This window comes from Ceratosolen solmsi, unplaced genomic scaffold, assembly GCF_000503995.2.
Source record: "Ceratosolen solmsi marchali unplaced genomic scaffold, CerSol_1.0 scaffold6, whole genome shotgun sequence".
In the NCBI taxonomy this organism is placed as follows: Eukaryota; Metazoa; Arthropoda; class Insecta; order Hymenoptera; family Agaonidae; genus Ceratosolen; species Ceratosolen solmsi.
The window spans coordinates 740,773-762,642 of record NW_011948414.1 but is presented as its reverse complement, the minus strand read 5'-3'; the positions used below and the strand labels follow the sequence as shown (position 1 = coordinate 762,642).

The 21,870-nt window shown below is 27.8% G+C and overlaps 1 protein-coding gene across 1 annotated transcript in view; it reads left to right on the top strand.

The window, feature by feature from the left end:
- The first annotated feature begins 72 nt into the window (after positions 1–72).
- Positions 73–21,870, top strand: part of IP3K2 (Inositol 1,4,5-triphosphate kinase 2) — a 54,778-nt gene continuing 32,980 nt past the window's right edge. Inside the window, exons 1-4 of the mRNA XM_011506561.1 lie at positions 73–202; positions 3,205–3,666; positions 5,974–6,292; positions 7,363–7,624. Of these exons, the coding sequence (XP_011504863.1) occupies positions 3,324–3,666; positions 5,974–6,292; positions 7,363–7,624 (924 nt within the window). The 5' untranslated portion in view covers positions 73–202; positions 3,205–3,323. The remainder of the gene's footprint in view (positions 203–3,204; positions 3,667–5,973; positions 6,293–7,362; positions 7,625–21,870) is intronic.

Below are 21,870 nucleotides of genomic sequence, written 5' to 3'. Positions count from 1 at the left end.
TGAGTTTGTGGATGTGTGTGCGTGTGTGTGAGAAGAGGCTCGTGCACTCGTATTCGGCACCATATAGCGCTATTAGGCTCTCCTACGATGCTCGAGGCTCATCATCCATCGGCCTCGCGTTCGAGCGAAAGGGCTAACGGACGTACAAGTCGATGTGGCGCTACTGAATTTTTTCCTCCGATCCACTCGACACAGTTAACAAGTATGTCGTAGCAGTGCAGTGTCCGATAATATAGGTTAAGAACACGCGTGCTTTGTTTACAGTGTTATATTTTAGTCGTGCAAATGCCGCAAGGAGCCTGTTATATTTCAAAGTTTCGAAGGGCTTCGTTTTGTAGGTTAGATTAAGGACATGGAATGCCATGTTCTAGCCTCTTCAGCTAGAAGGGAGTAGTCACGAGTGTGTCGATGACTTAACGTTCCCACAATTTAACGGGACTATGCCTTTCTCACGACAATATTCGCCAATGCACTGTCACCCGCAAAATTCTTATTTTACCGACCCAGGTAATACGTCAATAGTCTTAATTAATGGCATGTGTCTCGTTATTTTTCGTTGGTATGCCTCGATCAGATATTTTATCATTAATAGCGAAAGCGCAACGATACACGGCAGTCATTGGTATGGAATTATAATTATTTAATGCCGTGTTTAAAATGCCCCTGTCGATTTGTTTTGTTTCATTCATAGCTAGGGATTATTGATTTTTAATGACAATTAAAACTTGTTCATGTTGTCCAATGATTTTGCCAGGCTTTATACGAGGAGTTGGTTGTGTGATGTAATAAATTGCATTAGACTTACGAGATAAAGAAGTTTGGAAGGGCTTTTTTGTCTTTTCTCTTTAACACATAAAATGTTATTTATTTAGGATAGATGAGCGTTTAATTGTAAATAAAAAGTAGTTGTTGTATCGACGCCGTACGCTTGCTACCATGTAAGAATAAAAATAAAAATAAAATTTAGGTTAAGAGAGAAACGAAAAACATGAGATTCTACGTACGTGACAAAATTAAAAACTCTCGTTTAGTAGTGATATTTAAGTTTGTTTTTAATTGACTGCTGACAGTTTCTAAAGTAAATATTTCGGGATATATGTGTAATAATACTTGCATGCATCATCCTCCCATGTTGCGTATTTTTTTAAAAATTAAATATATTTAGTAAAAGTTTTTTTGTTTGTTCGTTTGTTCGTTTGTTTTATTTGTTTTTGTAAAACGTTTACAGTACTCGTGTATTATTTAAGCCGTTAATTTCAATTATATGCATTGATAGTCAATATCATACGAATCCTTTTGTTCATCCATTTTCTGTCGTATTTTCTAAACGATACAAAGTCGTTGATATTTCATGAAAATTTTTGCGCATACATTGTATGAAATTATTTTTAAAATATATAAAGGAAAATAACGATTGGATAACTCGTTAAATACGAAATAATACTTTAAACGATAAAATACGAAAGTAAAGCTGCGTATTAGTTGGAAGGTTTTATTTTCAACGAATAAGAGATTTTGTAACAGTGAACGTCAAAGTAGCGAACCGATATCCATTGTTAAATTGCAAATTTGAATTATTTACTATTGAATAGTAATTATAAATTTAAATTAAATTACTGTTTAATATTAATATATAGAGTTGAGTATCATTAAAAGTGCAATGCCTTCCGATGTGTTGTTGAGTGAGACGCTTTGAATATCGATGCAGATTTCTAAATTCGCCGTACTATTCACTTAAATTCTACTTTTAATCGAATTAATTCTAAGAAAATATAACATTGTGCTGTATTAATAAGTTGCTCTTAATATTTATAAATAGTCTATGCACCTATTAATGAGACGGAAAAGTATCAAAAGTAGATAAGGCGAATGAAATTTTAATTATCTTATATAATGTTAGCCTACTTCTTATTATCAAATTGAAAATTTATATGAATTATAATATCGATGAACGTAATGCAAGTTTGTCTGTATTCAAAACGAAATGATAAAAATACTTATGTTACTATTACCACTTTCGAATTAGAAATTAAATAATTGTCATATAGTTTTGCGAAATTCGAAAGTGAATATGAAAGTTCATTAATGAAACATTAATTTTTATTACTTACCAATTTAAATTACGCATAAATTATAAAAAAGCAATCCGATCACTTTTGTCACATGAACAATCTCATAAAACATAATTTGCGTGATTTTTATTTTTTTGATGAAAATTTAAATAAACCATTGTAAATCTACAATTGATCAATATATATTATAGGATTACAAATTTTTAAAAATGTGAAACATTTAAAATTAAATATTATATATATATAACGAAATTAGGATGGTTTGTTAAAAAATAGTATTTCTGTGTTCTTTTGAAAAGCGTGGGGGGGGGGATAGATAGAGAGAGAGAGAGAGAGAGAGAGAGAGAGAAAGAGCGCGCGCGCGTGTGTGTGTGTGCACGTCAAAGCAGGTTGGAATATCAAGAAAATTATTCACACAGTTGTCAATATTATCTTATATAATCGAAGCAGTTTGGATTGTTATGCAAATTAATTCGCTGAACTGTAATGTGAGCTCAACTATTTAAATTCTTGGATGGAAACATGTGAATAAAAGTAGATAAGAGTAGTCTCATCAACGCAACCATAATGATAATCGTCCATCTTTATTGTCGTTTAAAGGAAAAGCGATGGGTGATTCAATTAGCAAAGAGACGTATTTTTATTTTTTTGGCAAATATTGACGGGGCGAAGATGAAGTCGAAAATTCAGTACTTTTTAACGAAATAACACATTATATAAAAGAATATTGTTAAAATTCACTTACAAATTCAGGAATATTGAAATTAGTTGGCTATTCGAGTATTATTTATTCACAATTTATAAAGCACAATCCATATTCTGCTTTGAAATTACACTTCTACTATAATATTCAATAAACTCATTTTATTGTGAATGGAAATTTTAAATTCGATTGTGACATTAGAAATCTAAATCTTTTATGTGATAATGTAAAATATGAATATGTATCTGTAAAATCATTCATCTTCAGAGTCAAGTAATTAAAAAAAAAAAATACAACAACGAAAAAAAACATTTATTTCATTGTCACAATATCAAATTTAAGATATCCTATGTATAAGTTATGGAAATAGTGAAAGCAAATTAGAGCAAGTGGAAGTATCATTATAAATCCAAAATAAATTACTTGCAGTTTTCGCAACGATAATGATGCAGCGGAGGTTCAAAAAGCCAATATGAAGAGAATGAGACAATTTTGTCGTCATCTGGCCTGATCGTTAAGAAACAGTCACCTGCAACTTCCCTCGCACCATGAGATCGAAAAGCCAGCGAATGGAGATGATGGGTACCGGCGAAGACATAAGTAACCCAGCGGCCGAGGCCCAGGAAGAGTACGACGAGTTCAACTCGAAAACGGTGGTGAGTATGATGCCGATAGTCGTTGCCAGATCGGCCAATAAGAGCCCGTTAAGCGATGAAGGAATCGAGCCCGACTCCGAGAGAAAAAGGGGATCGGTCTCGAGATGCTGGAGCATCGATTCCGCGGTGACTAGCGAAGAAGATTATGGGCAATCGGTAAGGAGGCAGAAGCTCAGGGTCACTAGATGCTGCAGTTCCGATAGCGCTGTTCTTAGCGACGACGATCAGAACAAGGGTGAGTTGAAATTCAGACGTTTCGATCAAGATTTTGTTATGGGAATTCGATGGATTTTAGTCATTAGTCCGCTATATCTTGAAATTCCGTTTTACAAATGTGTCATCGATGAATATTTACGTATCTATGAAATTAAATTAAATACTTATGTTAAATATTTCGAATTCTTTAATGATTTACTTTATAAAAGAAAAAAATATTTTCAAGTTGATCATGAAGTTAGTGAATATTTCGATATTTTCATCTCCGATCAAAATAATCAAATAAATCAAGTTCTCCGTATATGTGAGAAAATTCTTGTCTTTTTAATAATACGAATCAAAAATGGGTTATTAATTTGACATATATGTATATTCCATAATTTCAATTTCTCCTTTCCACGTGAAAGGAATCTCAATATTACTTCCGTTATACTTAATCACACCATTACATTATTGATAATTTCTACATAAATAAATAAATATATATATATATATATATATATATATATTTTAATTTATTGACTTAATATAGAATTTAACATCAATTATTGATAATTAACTTTTGTATAATTCACGACAGAAATATATATTTTAGTGAAAAAAACTATACTATGCACATGATCTCTATGCAAATGAGATTTCTTCCTTAATTTTTTCCTTAATCTCATAAAATAAATAAAACATTGGCATTTAATAAAGACATCGAAGCATATTTAAGTTGCACTATTTTCTTAATAAAATGAAAATATTTATATTTCATTGCTTTTGTATTTAACACAAATTTCTAATTTTTTAAATACATATGGATTATTATATTTATTTAGACTATTCAAATTATATAATCCATTGGGATTTTAATCGAAAATATCGTAATTAAATATTTTATACGTCAATAGGTATTCGATAGGCTATTTTACATTTCGAATTAATATTCTTTTAATTGATAGCATTGGAATTCTTTACAATTTTATGCAAATCTGGAAATTTTTTTATCTCATCGGTATGTGTGTACATCTTTTCCTTCAATTATATCTAAAGCTATTAAAATATTGTTAATGATTTATTCGTATACAAAATATATAAATATATTAATCTTTTTTTTAATCATAATTTTATATATATTACAAATTTTTGATTAGTGCAATATTTTCTAAATATGTCATTATTTCTATTAATAATTTCGCGTTAAAAGAATAATTTGATCACTAGTTTATTTAAACGAAACATACAAGCCAAATCTTCACAAATATGCCTTCTATCGATAACAAATTAAAATTTCCGACATATTTTTATTTTTGTTATATTATGCTCTGAATCTATTTATATAATAATTGTTATAAAATCATAAATGAATTTAACTATTTTTTTTAAGTATATATTCCTTGTCGAATGTTATACATATGAATCTAATAATTTTAAATTATATTAATATTAGATTTATTAATCGATATAATTTTACCCCAATAAATATATATATATATATATATATATATATATTTCTCATAAACTCGAACGCTAAAGATTATTTTATTATCAATGATAGTGTCAATTTGTCAAGCCATTCATTAGTTTCTTAAAATAATTTTCATCATATTAAGTAGATCATTTATTTCCGTCACAGACACAATTTTCTATTCATCGTAAATCTGATTTATGTTGAAAATCATTTTTTATCCGATCTATACCAATAAATATTTTGTCAATTTTGCTCAACTTCACGTTATTTATTAAGTCGAATGTTATGCTTTTTTTATTTACTAATATTTCATTTTATTCTTTTTTTTTTTTGTTTTTTTGTTTTTTTTGTTTTTTGTTTCCTCTATGTAATTCCTTGTTCTTATTTTCTTATTTTTTTTCTCTTATTTTTAATCGTATATATAATTGTTTTCTTTGTCACTGCTGTATTTTGTATACATTGGACATTGTGTATATACATGTATTTTCAATTTTAAACTTAGTTATCTGCCTATTGGTTAACTTATCAATTCCTTATGAAACTTTTGAATGATCAAATATATCGCTTTAACGTAATTCTTATTCCTCTCTATGCTTTCCCACACTTTCGGATAATTAATTTGCTCCTCATGCTGATTTGATCTGTGAAAAGGAATATATTCGTTTCATTTGACAATTTTTATCTTCTGTTGAAAATAGCTTATAGAATAATCTCAAGCTCAATGGCAGGTTCATCCAGACTGTCGCAATAAATCTAATCCCATTTATTCGAATGATTAAAACACATGAAACTGCCGAGCAAATGACTAATGTCTGTCGTGTCACTCCCCGAAAACATAAATATAAAAAAGTCTGGCTTTTCGAACATCAGGTGACAGTGTCGAGAGTGAGTCGAGCGACGGGAGGCCCAGGTATTGGCGAACGCCCAGTGTCGTCGTCAGCGATTACTCGGACTATTCGTACTTTGACGAGAAATTCGAACGCAGCGACTCGGAGCTGGAAAAACTTGAGAGTAATAGCGCTAGCCCTAGCCAAGCTAGCAGCTGCTCCTGCCTCGATTGCGACGAGGGCCGAGACTTCCAGGATCTTTCGCCGAGCCTCGAGAATCACATGCTTCAGGTTTGTCGGCACCGACGACACTCAGACTCTTGTTGTGTTTGCGTGGGGCCCATAAACCTCAATATTTCAAGGTACACTTGCTTACAACAGCATTGAGTATTTTAACAAGAAATAGTAAATAATTTTATGTAATGATAGATGAGAACTGCTGTCCACATATTGGCATTAAGCTCTTACAAAGGTTGGCGATCGATCGCACCTTGACACTTTCGAAAAAGTCTCTTTATAATCATCGATGCCCTATAATGGGCTTCAATGTGCTTTTGAATAGAACAATTTTTTTTTTTTCTTTACTTTTAGAATTTTTAATTCACTAAGAATGAGTGTCACAAAGTAAATTTCAATCTTAAAGGTCAATATATTAATTGCTATGTCGACTTCACTTATCTCATTTAATGAAAATTAAAGGCTCCGACAGTTGGGTAAACAAACAATCATGATGAAGAATTTGTATGTTTCTTGAAAATGAATGTAATTTTGGAAACATTGTAAAAGTAATTAATTTAATTATTGATAAATAACGTAAGTGCAATGTATTTTAATGGAAGTGACGTTATTGAAATTGCCATGTAATATAAAAGAATGTTCGAGCAATCCGATTAACCGATTGCCATTGAGTGAGTAAATGCGCAAGTCAGCCAGTACGGGTGAAAAATGAATTCTTATTTGCTTATGGAACAATGAACACATTGGCTTGCAACAACTTCCGTTCTTAGAGCTGTTTATAACGGGCACTGTCTATTTATATTTGTCGTAATAAATTATGTCAAATCAACAAAATCATTATTATTCCCTGCTTCTAAGAACTTTTTAAAATATAATTATCTTGAAATAACCTTTCATAAACAAAATTCACATTAGACTACGTTCATTTAATTATACAAAGTATAGATATTATTATGATTATGTATGAATTTTAAATTCTTTACGGAAATATAGATGATAACAGAAGTATCCAATTACGTAAAAATTAATGACATAAATAATTAATTTATATCATAAATTCTTTTGTTTTCAATTTATAATAATGTGTGTTAAGTAGGCGTAAATAGCGGAATTTAGGAGTTATTGACGAGTCGCTAACGAGTAATAATTATGAAGAAAATATAAATATTCAATACATTTCCAATGTGACTTGTAGCAGGCACATAAATGATGGTGGGAACAGGCGAAATTCCTGTTTGGCATCCTCCAATCTATATTATACGAAACTATCCGTTGGCTACGACGAATCGACCAGGACATCAGAGATGAAAGACAGGACGACAGCGGCAACGACGACAACGACGTACGAGCTCCTTGACATTCCCCCAAGCCGCAAGATCTCAGACTGCTCGACGATTTCAAGTTTGAGTGGTGATGAATTTGAGGTCACCGAACTGCAGCCGATAAAGCACACTTCGGTGAGTTTTCCCACATATACATTACATTTGTAAGAAAATTGTGAATAGCGTGCCATCGCGCCCTCTAGCAGGATTGTGAAAAGTGAATGTCGTTGATTTGTAATTCTATAAGACTTTAGTCGGTATGGTAGATTGTCCTCTCAATCTTTTACTCTACAAATTAATTTTTGTGATTAACACTTGATGATTAAGGGATCTACTGTTTTGAGCTTCTCATTTAAAGATTTCAACTGCTTTGTACCCTATCGAACATTTTTCGTAAATAAAAATTTCCATTTGAATCCATTAGCCGTTTAAAAGCTAAATATAATTGATATCAATGTAATATGTAAAATATTTGTAGATAAAACGTAAATATTTGTTTAATTATTAATGATTATTCATCATTTAAAAATATTAATGCAATGGCGTTATTGAAAGATTGCAAATTATGTATAGCATCTAATTTTTTTAAGGGCTCATTTAAATTAAGATAAATTATTATATTAATTATAAAATATGGAAACTAAGAAATAAAACGATTTAATAACACTTGAATTATTATTTATACATATGTGGATATTTAATGTTAGGGTATTATTTCAATATCTACGAAACTATGAAATTTTATGTCACGGAATATTGGAAATATAATGTGACTGCATAATATTTTTATCCTAATAATTGAATATTTAGACTGATTTTTTTTTTGTCAAATATAAAAATAGGATAAAATATTACCCAAATTCAAATAATTCTTTCATACTGCACTAAGTACGAAAGAAATTTAACAGTTTTACCGTTATATAAAACTATCTGATCAATATTAATAATAATAATAATAATAATAATAATAATACTAATAATAATAATAAGATTTAATACTGAATTTTTATAATTTAATTTAATAATTTCATATCTAATAAATAAATTAATTATTTGATTCATTGAATTACCTTATAAAAATGATCAATGCACGTAATTTTTATTAAATTTGTTGAATGTTACATGCTAGAGAAAAGAAGTGAATGCATTGCATTCAAGTAGGGAATTCATTAAAAAAAAAAAAAAAAAAAAAAAAAAATTACTCGTTACTTAGCATCTAAAAAAAGATCAACAGAAAAATAAACAAGTATAAAAAGAAGTTTGAACGTCACCATGCGGTGTGAGAAAACAAGTTTCCTGATAAATATGCTCATAAGCATCAACGGTGACTAATGTTCAATTTTATTCTTTCTTAAGAAGAAAAAAAAAATCACCGTACGGTTATACTTTCAACTTTGCGCGAGCACCGTTAATCAAAGAAAACCCGAGTGCCGATTGAATTAATGCGTAAAGAATCTATTTGCGTGCGTTAGTGTCTGAACACATGGTCCGCTCTAATATGTAAGTCGTTTTATCATAGGAACCGAACACTTGTTTGTTCATTTCTCTTTCAATACTTCCACGTATTCTTAAGCCTATTCATTGTCTTTTTACTTAAGCGATTTCCAAACAAAATTGTGCATTTAGACTTTCTTTATTATTGCCTTTATTTTCTCTTCATTGCATTAATTATATTATTTAAAGTAAATTATATATTGCAGTGTGGAAGCTATATCAAATTGTATTTCATAAAATATGAAAAATATGTATCACGAATTAGTGCCATATTCAATTATATTAAAATTCATTTATTCTACAGATTTGCAATGAAAGACAAAAATATGTAATTAGATGAAAGTTTCGAATTGCGTTATTAAATAAACATTTATTTTATGTCACATCGTAACATAAAGCGAAGTTCCCCCATACATTTATACATTTTAAGAGTTTCAACAATGGATTTCAAAGTCAAAATAACTGCAAACATGTTATCTGATATGTCAAATGGGTCTGATATTACATAAATTAATGCATATTTATCTTTAACTACGTAAGTGCACTTTTTAAAAAAGTGAATCGAGATAATTGTAAAAGAATCTTATTTCAGCAGTGATGCTATTACAGAAAGTCTTAACAGATTATTCCAATTCTTAGTTAGAAAATTAGCTTTTAATATTATTTGTCTGAAAATTTTCATTACTAATTAATAATTAAGGCAATATAACATCCCAAGTAATTTATACAACAATGACAATACTATCAATAGAGTTTCGTCAAAAATCAACTGTACTACAATTATTATCTATTTTACTACTAAAAATAGCCGTTCCACAAACATACATGTAGACATACATTTCTAAATATGCATATACAAAAGTGTTTAGATATATAAATTTCTTCTCTAAAATGTGATGAAAATTTTGGCATTAAATTAGCATGCAATCAATTTTTTGTTATTATTCTTAATAATTATTACCATTTATTATATTATTTATTATATTTTATGCCATAAATTAGTTTTTGTTGTGTAAATTTCACGTTTATTGAATTATTTCATTTGTAACTGAATGTGTCGTTTAAAGTGTACTATTTTATAATATTAAATTCATTGGATTTAATCATTTTAAGAACACCGATTAAATTTAGACAATTTAAATGTACTTGGAGTTGAATTTAATCAAATATTTATATGTAATGATATCGTTTTATTTTGTGATATTAATTAGCAACATGTACACATTGATATTGCCGAGCAATTTAAATAAAAATAAAAGTATTGTTGATTATATTAATTTATTTATAGAATTATTGAATTAACAATGATTATTCATACTCTTTTTTTTTTTTTTTTTTTTTTTTTTTATATCAATTTCTAAATTTCTAAACAAAAAATATTCGAAAGATCGCATTTACTTTATTAGAATGCGATCCATTCATTCTTCAATTGATAAATCTCATTTCCTCTATAATGAAAGCAGTTCATTAAGTGACATCAGTATCCTCTTACAGAAAATGTAAAGTATTTTGCAATAAGAAATCATTGTAATGAAAATTTCTGAGAAATACTTGAAATGAAGATATTTAATCTTTAAAAATTGTAAAATTAAATAAAAATTTATTTAAATATTCATTACTAATTTTAGTTGTATGAAAAAATATTTACTAGCTATAACAAACATTTTATGAATATTATAAGATTTCAAGGGCTTCAAAGTTTTGGCATAAGATCGGATGTTTTCTCTAATTAGTAGAGACTCACGAATAATAACTCACGAATAGTCACTAATTATGACAATTTAAATTTATACATATGCTAAAATACAGATTAAATCATTAAATAAATAATAAGTACAATTGTTAAGTTTATTCAAAATTTCGTTATTTCTAACAGCTGATGGACTATATATATTCCTATAAATAAAGCTCTTACAATGTGTCCCAATGATAGTTATTAATTATAATCACCACTAATGCGAGAAAGATGAGTATTTAGATGAAATACAATGTAATACAATGCATTGGTAGCGGTTGAGAGACGGAAAACGCAAAATCCTCTCGAATATCAATTCATTGCACATTTATCTACAAATTTTCTATTAATGCTCATATTGTTAATAAGCTTAGTTGTTATGTACTTCTTACAGTTATAAGGAAGTTCAATTAAAATATGAATGAAAAAAATACAGCCTTGCATAGTTAATCATAAAATATTAATGATTAATGCACTTCTGCTCATTATTGTAGTGAAAATAAAAATAAAAATAAAGCAGGAATAGAACATTAAATAATCTAAAATACGTACAACGCTCAATGAAGAATAAAAAGGGAGACGAAGAGTTAATATATTTTCGCATTGTTTCTTCATATTTTTCTTCTTAGCTAATTTCAATTAAAAGATATAAAGTAATCAATACACAATATAAAATAGCCTTAAGTTTAATTACGTTGAAAAGTATCAATTAAAATCAGATTTATGTTTAAATACTTTAAACCAATCAATCTGTTGTGAATATACTCATTGTTATTTTTAAATTACATAATATCTATTCATAATTTCATAAATTTTTATTCATAATTATTATAAAGTTAGAGTTTTAATTAATTCACTTTTTTACTTTTAAATTCAATTTTATTTTAATTTCTAAATAATATTTAGTGAACGTCTTGTAATATTTAAATCGACATGTAAAATTTTATTTCACAAAGTAGATTTATATAACTAATTCGCAAGTGAATTAATCGAGTATTAAATAATATTAAATACAACTATACGTTATATATTTAATATTATATAATTATGATTGAGATTCACAAAATCAAAAAGAAAATTGAGTTTAATTATAATTGTAAATACTATATACCTCAGTGTAAAAATAATTTTGAGGTATGTATTTTTTTGAATTTAATTAGATTTTCTTTTTAATTATTAGTTTATCATTGTTTCATAGAAGCAAAATAAAGTGGTGAATTTGGTCAGTGAACTCTATTCGGTCAATATCTCGTATAATTTTCGCTAAAATTGAACAAAAAATAAAATCGATATTTTCTACTGGTTCTGCAGAAAATCATATAATTAAAAATCCTTGATCCGATGAATAAACATAAATGGTAATGATATATGCACACGCGTACATCCTTTACATTATTCTTTGACCTTGATGACTTATGTAATATAAAAAAGCAAGTAAAAAACTGATCGTTGTTGAATAACGGCAGATACCATGAATCTTAATTTCATATTAAAAAAATTGGAAGCTTATTGGCTTGTCCACTAAATAATTTACGCTTCTGATTTGTATCAAACATTGATCAAATAAATCTATTTAACGTTTTATCGAGATGTTCTATTTTTCAAACTTACAAGTTAACATTAGTCTATCTCTTTGATCCCGATCTTTTTTTACTTCAGTTTCTTGCTGCGCATATTTATTAAACACAATGAACTCAATTTATATTCAAACTAAAAGCCTATTCTATTTTAAGCTCCCATTTAATTATTTGTTTATATTAGATTCGATTTTTTTTTTTTTTTTTTTTTTTTTTTTTTTTTTTTTTTTTTTTTTTTTTTGAAATGACAACACATTTTAAATTGATTTCGATATAATTTAAATGGTTTTTTTTTTTTTTAATTATTTCGAATGAAAATTTAATAACATTAATAATTATTTTCCGAAATATTCTATATTAATTATTCATAAATTATATTATAAATGTGGAAACAGCTTTTTTTCTCAACGCATTATTTTAATATTCATTTTTTATAATTTCATTTGTATTCTCTATTATAGAGAATAATACTACATTGTTATTGCATCGTCTGCATTATGTGTTGCAAAAATAACCGAAGAATTCTGGATAAAATTCTCATTAGAAATGTAAGCTGGTTTTAAGCTTTTATTTAATTGGCTTTATAAAATAGTTTAATTACTACTTATTGAATTATTAGAATTTCGAAAAGTTTCTCTCTACTTAAATTGAGAATAAAAATATAATCATATTCTTGCAAGAAATATATATTTATAATTTAGGTTTTTATAGTCGTTTTATTGCTACTTTAAAATAGGATTATTTAGTTGGAATCGTGTATTAAAAATACATATTTTTATTCTCATTTAATTTTCCATGAATTTGCGAAGGCTCATAAATTTTTAGACCAAGTTAATTAGTGCACATAAAAATAAACAAAAATAGTCAAGTTCTTAAAATACTTTTTCTTTATATAAATGAAATTCAGTTTGTTAACAAATATTTTTTATAAACTGAGCATACTAATGTATCCGTATAGTAGGGAAAAAATATGTTGAATTGTCAATTATTATAATGATAATAATGAGCATAACATCTTTGATGTTAAATTTACGAAAGTATAAGTAACGAAAGAATAAACTCCAATTGTTATAATTATATGGAAATGATGCTTCAAGAAATGGTATTAAAATATCATTTAAGTGAAACAAAAGACAATTTTATTATAAAAAGTACATATCTCATTAGTTTTATAAAGTATAATTTAAAAAAAAAAATAAAATAAAATAAAATAAAATAAAATAAAATAAACAGTAAGATAGACATAAAAATATTAACAAAATATAATAATAAATTTTCTTGACGGAACAATATGTTTAAGTCATCTGAGTAAGATTTTTTCTTTTAATTAAACGATGATAAGCTTCCAAATTTCCAAATTGACCCAACAATTTACAATTAAGCTAATCGGTAATGCGTACAAACACATATATATCGCCATAATAATTGTAATACTCGGCTTTCCTCGTACTTCCTAATTACTCATCAGCCGGTGGCATCTCGTTTGCTCTTTTCCCTTGTAAAGCACAACTAAGGACTTAAATATGAGCATTTGTAGCCGTGCTTGGGCATTCCGAAAGTCATGCGCATTTACCCAATTGCGTAGGCTCTTAAGTAACAGACTGTCCGGCGCTCGGTCGACGCTTCGTTTCGATCCTATTTCATCGGCATTTACCAGCGACTGACTTTTATGGCAATCGATCAACTGATGCGGCAACGTTGTTTGTTTCTATTTATTTATTTATTTATTTATTTATTTGTTTATTTTTATTTTTGTTGTTGTTGTTGTTAGATCTTTCATTCTTGGGGTACGAACTCCAACGTGAGTCAATAAAAATTGCTTTACATCTGGAACTAACATTACGGCAACAAATTACACCCAAACATTGAATATTTCGAGAATCTGTTGGTGTAGAATTCAGGAAAAGCTGTTAATCATTTATCCATTCATTCGGAAATTCATTTCAATTATTTTATTCCGTTAAATAAATATTTCATGGACTTACTTGATTTATTTCTATATGTGTACTTACATTTAATTCTGTATATCTTTTCAAACTCTATTATATCGTGTTGCTCTAATCATTCTATGCATGAAATCCTAATAATTTTGATGTTATTTGATAGATTTTTCTGTTTTTTCTGTTTTTTCTGTTTTTTTTTTTTTTTTTACAAAAATTGTGTCGCGCTTTTTTGAGCTTTACAGAATGAATTGAAAACACAGCAATTTATTTAAAGTAAAACAATATAATCTAGACTGGTGATACACGTAAACATACAAAAATGTACAAGCACTTTATATACGTAAATTTTTAATATAAATATATTAAATATATATCCAATTTTTTTACAAATAAATATGTATTGGCACAATCCTTTAAAATTATATCTATGGCCATGCACACTTGATTAAAACTCATGAAAATATTAATTTGCATTTAAAATAGGCAAAAGCATATTTTTGTATTAAGACAATTAATCATAATATTACTATTTGAGCGATTCTGTTTTACGGTGTAATGCACAAAAAATAATCAATTACATCTTTCTTGATATTCGTACTTACTTTTTGTATTAATTAAAAAACTAAATCTTTAAATTTAGTCTTATTATTAAATGTATTTATAAAATATAATATTAAATGTTTACGTACTTATTTGTTAATAGAGTGATCTAATATTACATTTAGAACGTTTGCATTATTCTTATAAATGAGCTAATATATAATGCTTATATTACATATATAATTTTCAATATCTTGCTAAAATCCATTTCTTTCACATGACTGTATAATTTCAGATTGAAGATAAGAATAAGCTAAGAATAATTTGTGATTTATAATAATTAGAAATTTGCTCTTTTACATCATGGTATTATGCATAACAATAATGTATTAACGGAAACATTGCAATAAACATTTGAAAATATGAAAGAGCATCAATTTTTTATGTAAGACTGTATTCGTGAAAATCAAAAAATATCACTGATTTATTGCCTTTATTTAAATTTTAATAATTCGTTAAATCTATTGAATTGCTTATAATTTTTAATTCTCATTTACGCGTAAATTTGAAATATTTAAATATTTTATTACAATTTAATAAGATATAAAATGTCATACCTCACTAAAATTTGTAATTTTAAAGCAAAAGTATAATGCAAGTATTATGAATGTTATGAAGTAATGAAAACTTACACGAGCCTCGGAGACACGAAGTTATGCGATTCGCATAATATTTCGGTAAAAGAATTTAAATAAATTAAAAATAAAAAATTAAAGTGATCGATATGTTATAGAAGAAGTGCGTGAAAGTTCAGTAATTTCATGGTTTTATATGGAGGATGCGTATTTTTATTTAGTATGTAATTACGTATGATTTATATGTGTAAATAAATGTGAAAAAAAAATTGTTCATTCAAGATTAAGATTTCATAATAACGAAGATTATAATCAATAATAACATAATGAATTACTTAACAATGGAACATATTCGATGCCATATGAAGATTTTAATTAACATCTATCGAATACGTTAAATTTGATTTATCTTCACTTTAATGTAGAAAAAAAAAAAAAAAAATGCTACTGCTACATATTAATAATTTAGATGCTTTACCTGTTCGATAATTCAAACTGATAGTCATTATGGCAGTCAAATTATAATCGAAGAGCATTGGATTACGAAATAATTAAAATAATTAAAATATAAATATTGAGACGAAGAAACGGTATGTGTCTGGACCTTCGTTATTTAAAATTAACGGTATTTAAAGAGTTTTGTCTAAACAAAATATTTTAATCGGCAGTTTTCATGCATACAGTATCGTGTTTATTGCATGAAATATGCATATGAACATTCTATGATGATGCACATGTGTAGGTATGAGTTAAGCATATTTTCAATATTCTTTAAATTGCTTGCATATTGTGTATTTCAATTTTTAAGCTTCTATAACAATAGCTAGAGTATTAATTCTTAATTACTAAAATAATTGAAGGCGAAATTTTTTTATTATACAAAATGTTTCGATTGAAGTGAAATGACAAGCAGTGTATGTAAAATATCTGGTGGCTTAATTATTTTTATCATCGATACTAATATATTAAACAAATTAAAAATGTTATATAATTATAATCTAGTAAATGTATTATTCGATTAAACGAGTAGTTAGTTGCATATGTATTATCATCAAAAATATATATTATGAATATAAATGAATAGAAATATTTAAGATATGAATTATCAGAATATCATTATATATAATCTAATTCACTTTTATCGATTACTAATAGAATAAGAAATTATATATAAAAAATTGTTTTAAGCAGCACATAACCACGGATTTAATATATAATATCAAATTGAATAGAATTATATTACACCGGCAAGGAAAGAGAAAGAGTGATCTAACTTAATTATATTCAAAGAAAATAAGTAATAAAAAAGAGCGTATTTGTTAATTTTTAGCTCAAGATTCGGACGAAATGATCGTAATATTGCGTGGATTTATTTAATTTGGAAAAAAAAAAAAATAATAAAAAAAATTAATAAAATAAAGAACTAAAAAATATGAATACGTTCATTTTACAAATGAAGCTCCGTTAAATTTCTTTTCAAATTTCATATATCTTTTCATATATACGAGGACAAAGTAAACAACTGTTGGTCATTCATTCTGTGTCGATGAATATATTGAACGAATTTTCAAAACTATTGATTTTTAAGTTTGTAAAAAACATTTTTTATTACGTGCATTAGCAGAACAATATTTTACAATGTATAATACATATTATGCTAATTATATAATTTACAATTAATAGGATATTGCCTTTATACGAGGATAATATTCCAGGAAGAATTATTTATTGATTATGTTTTTTTTTTAAATTGCTGAAACATAGTGATTTTAGTTGACATCAACATTTATTTTTATAATATTTTTATAGGACATTGACTTTTGTAAAATTTAAATAGTCTGTAATAATAAACAATGAGTGTTTATTGTAAATAATACCAAATACCAATCATAATATAAATTTTGATATTAAGCTTAGAAGAATAATCCTTTTACACTATATTGCTAATGAAAAATATAGAATTTTGAATTTTATTTGAATTTTATTTATATGTTGAATTGCCATATTTAATGTCTTATAATTATTTAAAACATTGAGTATAAAGTTCATTAAAAATAAATTTATATTAGGATTTCGTGACAATGCATAAACTATACTCTATTGTTTATTATCATGAATTATTAAAACTATTCCTTTTAAAGCTATAAAATAATATATAAATTATTTACTGAAAAAAGATACCTCATATTTGTTTAATACGATGATATTTTTATAACAGCTAAAATACAGTATTAAAATATATTAAATAATTTTTATTAAATCATTTAGGATTTTATAAAATTACAAACAAATTTTTAACACAAAACATTTTCTATACCTGATCAGAAAGTTTCTCTATTTAAAATGTAATATAAAATTTAATTCAAACAAGTGGCTCATTCTGTAGTGAATATGATTTTATTTAATAATGTTTAAACGGTTACGATTACTTTGTTTAAATGTATGCGCTAAAGAATACAAATATATTCCTTAATATTTCAATTGCATATCTAGCTTAATGATCTTTATTACAAGCGATATATATTAAAATGCGATATATATTAGAATTTTCATTATACAATTTAAACAAACCAGTGAAACGATAATCAATCGCAAGTGGAGACGAGGATAAAGATTTATGTTGTAGAATATGTCAGAACTAAGTTCTTCTATAAGTCTTTTATCAAATGTCATTTAAGCAAAATTATTAACGCAAAATTTTATCTCTTTTTCATCATTTAATATTATAACTATTTTTTCAAAGAAGTATTTTATACAATAGCAGTTTTTCTTTTATATGTAAAAATATTTCTCAATATGATATTTTTGCTATTTTATAATTTTTCTTACACAACATAAAAAATACAATATAAACATCCGTTAGATTTATCGACAGATATCACCAACATTTATCATTAATTTTATTTATAATATTTTTCTATATATAGAACTTTATATTTTATTAAGCTATTTTAATAGTATAACAAGTTTGGAGAGGGAGAAATTTTATTAGATAAAAATAGCCAGTATTTCCGTAAAATTCAAGGTCAATATTTGAATGGCTCGATTTGCTATTATAATCGTAATATTAAAATGACTAAATGGCGAATTAGATTTTTCCTATTAAATACACAAACATTTATTAAAATCAGTAAGTAAGTAAATTCTATTGTAGTTAATTTATTATTTAATATTTTGTTCATATTTGATGAAAAGTTCAAAGTAATTATTCACTTTATGGTAATATCTTTTTAGCATACTAATGCATGTTATTCACTATGAACAGTTTAAATTTTCAGTTTTAAATTAGAAATATCGATGTGTTCAAGATAAGTTTCAAAGTTTCAAAAAAAGAAAAAGTCCCTCTCACGCACAAATATACATTAGCAGTGAAACTCGCAGTAAACTATTCACAATGTGATAAATATTTTACATTTTTCATTAAATATATATTTTTTCTTCTTTTTTTTTTTTTTTTTTTTTTTTTTTTTTTTTTTTAACAAACATTTATTGTTAATCGAATTATTTATATAGATTTCAGACAATATTACAATTGCAAAAACTGACAATTATAATAGAACGAACAAAATAACTCGTCGTCGGTAATTTTAAAACTTTACGAATATCTAATATCAATTTATTTTTCGAAAGTCAGATAAAAATAGATAGCTTTTGATATAAGAAATCTGTGTTTTAAGTAATATACAATTTACAAAAACTTAATATAACAATTATTATTGTTGTTAATATTATTATATTTTAATGTGGTTGCTATTAGTTTTATTGTCTGTTTAATGCCCGACATCATAAAATTGATGAGAAGGAAGCTGTTTTTATAGTCAGTAAAAATAAAAATTTGTGTTACGATGCAGATTCAGCAGATCGTTGGTAAAGTTAAATCTTTACAGTCCAAATGAGTGCAGAATCAGATCATCTCAATGATTATCGCTTTTACTTTGTGCCTATTAATGTCCCATCTTTATTTATTTATTATTCTTATTTTTTCATTTTCTTACCTCAAAATTCTTACTTCCGACTACTACCTTCGATATTTACAATTTGCGGCCTACATAAATGACAATGATTTTTTTTTTTTTTTCATTAATTTTCTCAATGCAATCTCAATTATGCAAAAAGAAAATATTGACTCTGTATAAATTTTTTTTTTTTTTTTTTAAATATTCTTACTGTACATTTGAAGTGAATTATTTCACGAACGACTGTGTTACGAGAAGAGTTGAAAATTTAAATAGGTATTTGTGACAAAGGATGTCATCTCGTTAAAGCAACTTCGATATGATCGTTATGACGTAAAGAGCACATGCGAATATTGCATATTTTTTCACTCATACGCGTCACACCAAAAGTCGCGCAGAATTCAACTCGCAATTGTATCGGCTTTACTGCCCGAGCATTACGACGAAATAAATTTACAATTTCATTTAAGATTTATTCACAGCTTACGATTGTCTACTGAAGCTTTAATCTTCAACAGTTGCTTTTCGGTATCGTTCTCAAAGATTTATTTTAGCACACCTCTTTTCTCTTGCATACAAGCGCTTACTTAATTAAATCTTAATTTTTTGTTAATTTGTAATTATCAAGCATTAAACAATAGAACAAAAAGTAGATAATTAATTGGAAAGTTTCATAAGGTGTTGGTAAAGTATAGGACTGAAGATCGCTCGTTACAACACAGCTTTTCGTTAAATTACGAACGATCATCTTTTTAATGGAAAAAGTCACAAGGTTATTGTAGAAGCATATTTATAATTTGTGGTGAAAAAAGTGTCGATGTCAGCTAATGATCCGACACAAAAGATTCGGTAATTTTCAGCAATATTTGTTTTCTTTTGACAATTAAGCAATCATTAAAGTTAGTAGTGCGAAGTCACTGATAGCGGACAATTCATCAACTTTCCTTACTTCAAATACGCTACTATCTCCAATCATCGAATCCAGCCGTATGGATTTAATTATTTCAACCACTCTCTCGCGTCTTTCCTCTGCGAATAATTCCTTTAGCTACTACAGTGTATCATTGGACACTCTTGCGAGTCGGTAAATGTTCGCTGAGCTTTGATATTACAAATTCAATGTCCGACAATCTCGCTAGAAATCTGGAAAACACGTATCCGTTATTAGTGAAAGTGGATCGAATGCCAAAAATATTTCACTATCGATCTTCCACCTAAAAGCCAAATTTGTGTCTTTGGAAGTGCCGCCGGTGATAAATTCGCTCCAATCGCTCGAGCCTCGACTCTGTCGTCGCGCTCAGAAATCAAAGGGCTGGCGCTTTAAAAATAAAGTCTGGCCTATCGGCAGGGCAACTCATCGTCACCCGGGCTACCAGCCACGAGGAGCCTGAGAAACGCGTGGCGCGTTACAAAAAAGAAAAGGACAAGCCCGCCGGGGGCCTTGCGCTCGCGTCGCTGCTCCCGATGCCTGGCGTCACGCGCCGCCGCGACGCTCGCGAGCTGCCAGTCCGTAGCTGAGAGTCACGGCGTCGTCACGACGCCCCCTCAATCGTAATGACGCCCGCTGGATCGGGAACGGCCATGCGAGTAGCAGTGCATCCTTCGGTACTCCGTGCTCGCCGTCGTGACAGCTTTCGTGAGTAGTGACGACCGCGGTGAGGATGCGGATTAGGAAGTAGGAGCCGGGTGTAATCGAGCATTGGCCTCTTTGGATTCTCGAAATGTTCGGTGCCTGGGGATAAGGGATTCTCTTGGACAGAGTTCGAGGACGCGAGTTGGAGTGTATCCTTGCTGGGATATCGATTCGAGGGCGAGGATAAAACAAATTATGGTAGACTAATAGGGATAGCGCCAAAGCACTGTAGCTATTATAATTATTAAATGTGCGAGACACGAGGCACAATGTTTTTCAAGTGTTCCTGTGCATTCGCTCTGTGGACGATTCCTCTTTCGCTTTGGAGGATAAGTTTTATTTTAATCTTTGTTAAATCAATGACTAAGTAGTTTGTCAATTTCTTAGAAGCAGTGTTTAATGTCGGGAGCTACCGATATACGTTACTACTTTGTTTTAATGTTGTTGGCGGATATTAAATTGTCGAGGGAGCGCCGAGAAGAGTAAATGCGACTGATAAGTTGGCGATAATTTGACTAATTTTCTAATCAATTCACTTTTCGATCAGATCGAGACCCTCCTCTTCATTCCCCATAAGAAAGAACCTCTCTCATGTATGTAAATATTAATGTATGTTGCAAAGCCTTTTAAAAAATTATGAAACGATTCCTTTCAGTTTCCTTTATCTGTCCATGCCTTTTCACGATATTGTCAACGGAAGTATCGCTTTTGATTCATCACGTGCGTACGTGCATGTGCATGCGCGTATAACAAAGATTAATCTATGAAAAGTGAAATTTCGCGACCTAAAGATAAAGCATAAATACGTTAACAAACAAAAAAAAAAAAAAAAAAAAAAAAAAAAAAAAAAAAAAAAAAAAACAAAAAA